This window comes from Pteronotus mesoamericanus, unplaced genomic scaffold, assembly GCF_021234165.1.
Source record: "Pteronotus mesoamericanus isolate MK-2021 breed Mesoamerican mustached bat unplaced genomic scaffold, CSHL_Meso_final contig_134, whole genome shotgun sequence".
NCBI lineage: Eukaryota > Metazoa > Chordata > Mammalia > Chiroptera > Mormoopidae > Pteronotus > Pteronotus mesoamericanus.
Window position 1 is genome coordinate 1,129,201 of NW_026555061.1, and position 3,737 is coordinate 1,132,937.

The 3,737-nt window shown below is 67.9% G+C and overlaps 1 protein-coding gene across 1 annotated transcript; it reads left to right on the plus strand.

Annotated features, from left to right (window-relative positions):
* The first annotated feature begins 817 nt into the window (after window positions 1-817).
* GPR31 (G protein-coupled receptor 31) lies at window positions 818-1,765 on the plus strand. The gene has a single exon (XM_054595033.1). The coding sequence runs from the start codon at window positions 818-820 to the stop codon at window positions 1,763-1,765; it is 948 nt and encodes a 315-aa protein (XP_054451008.1).
* The last annotated feature ends 1,972 nt before the right edge of the window (window positions 1,766-3,737 follow it).

Here is a 3,737-nt window from a genome sequence, read left to right on the forward strand (position 1 = left end):
TCAGGCTGAACGGAACCGAGGTGCGCTCTGGCCGGCCGTGGGCCGGGGCGTCTGTCGCCCGGGCGTCTGGGCTCACTACGCGCCAGCGTCGCTCTGTCACCGGGCACCGAGTGTGTCGCTGGGCTCAGGGACCCGGCGTTGTGGGGATTCCTTGCGTCTCGACCAACCTCGGGCGTTCCGACGCTCTCAGGGCCCAGCCTGGGGCCTGGGTCCCCATCCAGGTGGCGTGGGAGGGGAGGGGAGTCTCCTCAGCAGAAGAGAAAACCGGGCGGAGGCGCAGGTGAGAACAGCCCCCTGTGACCCGACCAGGCCCTCGGGTCCCCTTCAGGCTGAAGGCAGGACCAGGTCTGACCACCGGCGTGGGGAACGGAGCCGCGCAGGAGGGTCTCCGCTCCGGAGACGCTGCCCGCCCGCAGGCGCCTTTTGGTTTAATTAGTAAAGTCAGGCGGGTGCCCCTGTGCCCAGTTCCCCAGTTCTGCCGGCAGCAGGGCCTCGCCGGCCCGCGAGCGGCTCCCAGGACTGAGCGCTCCACTGTAGCACCAGCTGATGGGACCAGGAACCACAGCTTCCTCTTTTTAAGGCAAAACAAAACAGAGCCCAAGTGCAGGGGGTTCACCTCCCTCACGGATCCCCTTTCCAGAGAGGTTTCAGTTTGCTTCTGACTCTTCCCTGGCGCTGCTCTGCACTCTTGTGCGCCGAGCAAAGACAGAGCCTGGGAGCGCGCGGCCGGAGAGCCTGGCCCTTTCCCTGGGGGTGCCGCCCACGCTCGCCCCGGCACCTGGCCCCCGTGAGCCGACGAGCCGCCCCGGGCAGGGCCATGCTGCCCCCCAACTGCTCCGAGCACAGCGCGGCGGTGGAGGTGGCGGTGGCCACGCTGCTGGGGCTGGAGTGCGGGCTGGGCCTGCTGGGCAACGCGGTGGCCCTGTGGACCTTCTTCTCCCGCCTGAAGGCTTGGAAGCCCTATGCCGTCTACCTCTTCAACCTGGTCGTCGCGGACCTCCTGCTGATCGTCTGCCTGCCCTTCCTGGCGGCCTACTTCCTGCGGCACAAGAGCTGTGACCCCGGGCAGGTGCCAGACAGGATCCTGTTTTTCCTGTGGGCTCTCAGCCGCGGCACAGGCGTTGCCTTCCTCACGGCGGTGGCTGCAGACCGGTACCTCCGCGTGGTCCACCCTCGGCTCAGGGTCAACCTTCTGTCCCTCCGGGCGGCCTGGGGCGTCTCAGGCCTGGTCTGGCTCCTGATGGTCGCCCTGAGCCACCAGAGCCTGCTTGTGCCTGCCGCCGCCGGGTGCCTGGGCCAGGAGCCCAGCAGGGGCGGCTCCTTCAGCCTCGCTTGGCAGGAGGCGTTGTCCTTCGTCCAGTTCATCCTGCCCTTCAGCCTCATCTTGTTCTGCAACGCCAGCATGATGCGGACCCTCCGGAAGCGGCTGCGAGACCCGGACAGGCACCCCAAGCTGCAGCGGGCCCGGGCGCTGCTGGCCACGGTCGTGGTGCTGTTCGCGCTGTGCTTTCTGCCCAGCTTCCTGGCCCAGGCCCTGCAGGCCGTCTTCCGGGGCACAGCCAGCTGCAGGGTGCGGAGGGCGCTGGGGCACGCGTCCGACGTGGCCAGCAGCCTCACGGGCCTGCAGAGCGTGCTGAACCCGGTGGTGTACTGCTTCTCGAGCCCCGCGTTCAGGCACTCCTACCGCAAGGTCTTCTTCACCCTCCGCGGCCAAGGGCAGGAGGCCCCGGAGCCGGGCTGCGACCTCAGAGACTCCGACTCCTGAGGACCGGCCACCCCCGAGCCCCGGGTCCGCGGGAGCCCCCCGGGGCCTCCGCGAGAGCGACCACGAGCTGGGGCTCCGGGCGGACAGGGCGCTGCGAAGCCCAGAGCTGCAGCGAGTGTGGACTGGTTCACGGGCGTTGCCCTAGAGCAGCAGGTCAGCAGGAGGGCCCCGGCGCCCCCGCGGCGCCCATGTGCCACCTGCCGCGGGGGCGCCGCCCCGGCGACCTTGCCGGCCGCCCCGCGCGTCCCCCCACCCCCAAGGACCGGGGACGGGACTCGGGGGGGGCTCAGCGGGGAGGGGCAGGGGCTGGAGGCGGCTGTTACCCTCAGGCCGTTTGATCGGCGCAAATGGTTTTCGTTTCCTTCGCGTTCGTTGGGAAATGCAAAAAATCTGTGCTCCTCCCTGCCCGGCGCCTGGCGCTGGGAGGCAGCGGAACCAGGCGGCGTGTGGCCGCGGGGCCCAGCCTCGGCCCAGGCGCACCCTCCCGGCAGCCCCCAGGCTCGCGCTGCGCAGGGCCCGGGATGCGGTTCCAGCCGCCTCCCCCAGTGCTCGTCCCTCCTACGTCCACAGGGAGGGAGCGCGGCGCGGCTGGGGGGCGGGGGGACGTGGAACAGAGCCCTCGGCTATGGGACACCGTCCCCGCCGGCCGTTCGCTTCCCTTTCCTTTGAAGGAAAAGTCTCTGTTTTTCTTCCCTGACCTCACTGCATGTGCGACTTTAAACGCTGCTTTAAAAAAACTAACCCTTCACAGGAACGTTTTCCATGTTGGGGTGAACCTCCCACAGGCCTTCTTTCCCGGGTTACCCTCTCATCCCTCGGGAGGTGCTTCTGAACCGCTTCCCTGCCGGGGACACGGAGGCCGCGGCTCTGCGCACGGGTAAAGCCACGCTGACATCACCCGGCTTTTCCCTGACGGGACCCCGCCCTCAGGTGGGACGCGGCAGCCGCTCGGCTTTCTGACAGGCCCGCAGACCAGCGCCCGGCACAGCGGCCCCCCAAACACGGCCCCCCCCACCCTTCCCGAGGACGCGCGTGGGACCCAGGATGCTGCTGCTGGCCACCCTCTGCTCCCCCCACCACACACACACATCTGCTTGGCAAAATGGGGAAGTCACCCCGCAGTGCGACTGCCTCTCAGGGTCTGGCGGCCAGTTTCGTGGGCGGCGGGGGGCCCTCCTTCCTGCTCAGCCCTGGGCCTGCTCCGCGGGGCCGGGCGCCTTCGGGAAACGCCGGAGCCTTGGCCAGCGCGGGGTTCTGACTCGGCTGTTGGGGAGGGACCTGGACGCTGGTGGTTTTGAAGTCACCCGAGCCGGGGCTGAGAGCCTCTGGGTGAGTGGCCCAGGCCAGGGCCTTCGGGCCAGCGCCCCCCACTGTCATTTCCCGGCTTTGTGACCTGGGATCGGCCACCGAACCACGGTGGACTTTTCTCTGCCGTGATACGGGGGTGATACAAACCAGCCCGCGGGGCCTCGTGGGGCGGAATGCGGTAATGAACACGTTGAGCATGGCGCCTGGCCCACCATGCGCATTCGGTAGCTGTGACTTTGCTCGTTTAAGTGACCAGTGTGTGCTCTTATCTTTGCAGAAGACCCCGGCCAGCCAGACTGTGCACCCGTGGGGGACAAAACTTGTCACCAGCACACCCTCTGTGCCCTGCCCGGGGCAGGGCAGGTGCTCGGGAGCTGGATGTGGAAAAATTCTGCTAAGCCGAAGGCCCATTACCGTTCTTTCTCTCTGGGCCTTTTCTAGGGACCCCCATTCAAGTTTTATTCCACACATCCATGACGTGGGGCGGTATTTCACACGTGGGAGGTTCGGGGTCCGTGAGCCACCCAACCCTGGGCTCCCCCCAGGCCGCCCGGCAGCTCTGCATCCAGGTTTCCTGCTTCCCAGAGGCCAAGGCCTGGGGCGCTTGCGCCTGCCCAGTTCCGGGAGCCAGGAAGTGACCCAGAGAGCAAGTGCTGTCAGGCAG

Excerpts from the sequence above, each read along its gene's own strand:
- GPR31 (XM_054595033.1), top strand. The coding sequence starts at position 818 with ATGCTGCCCCCCAACTGCTCCGAGCACAGCGCGGCGGTGGAGGTGGCG.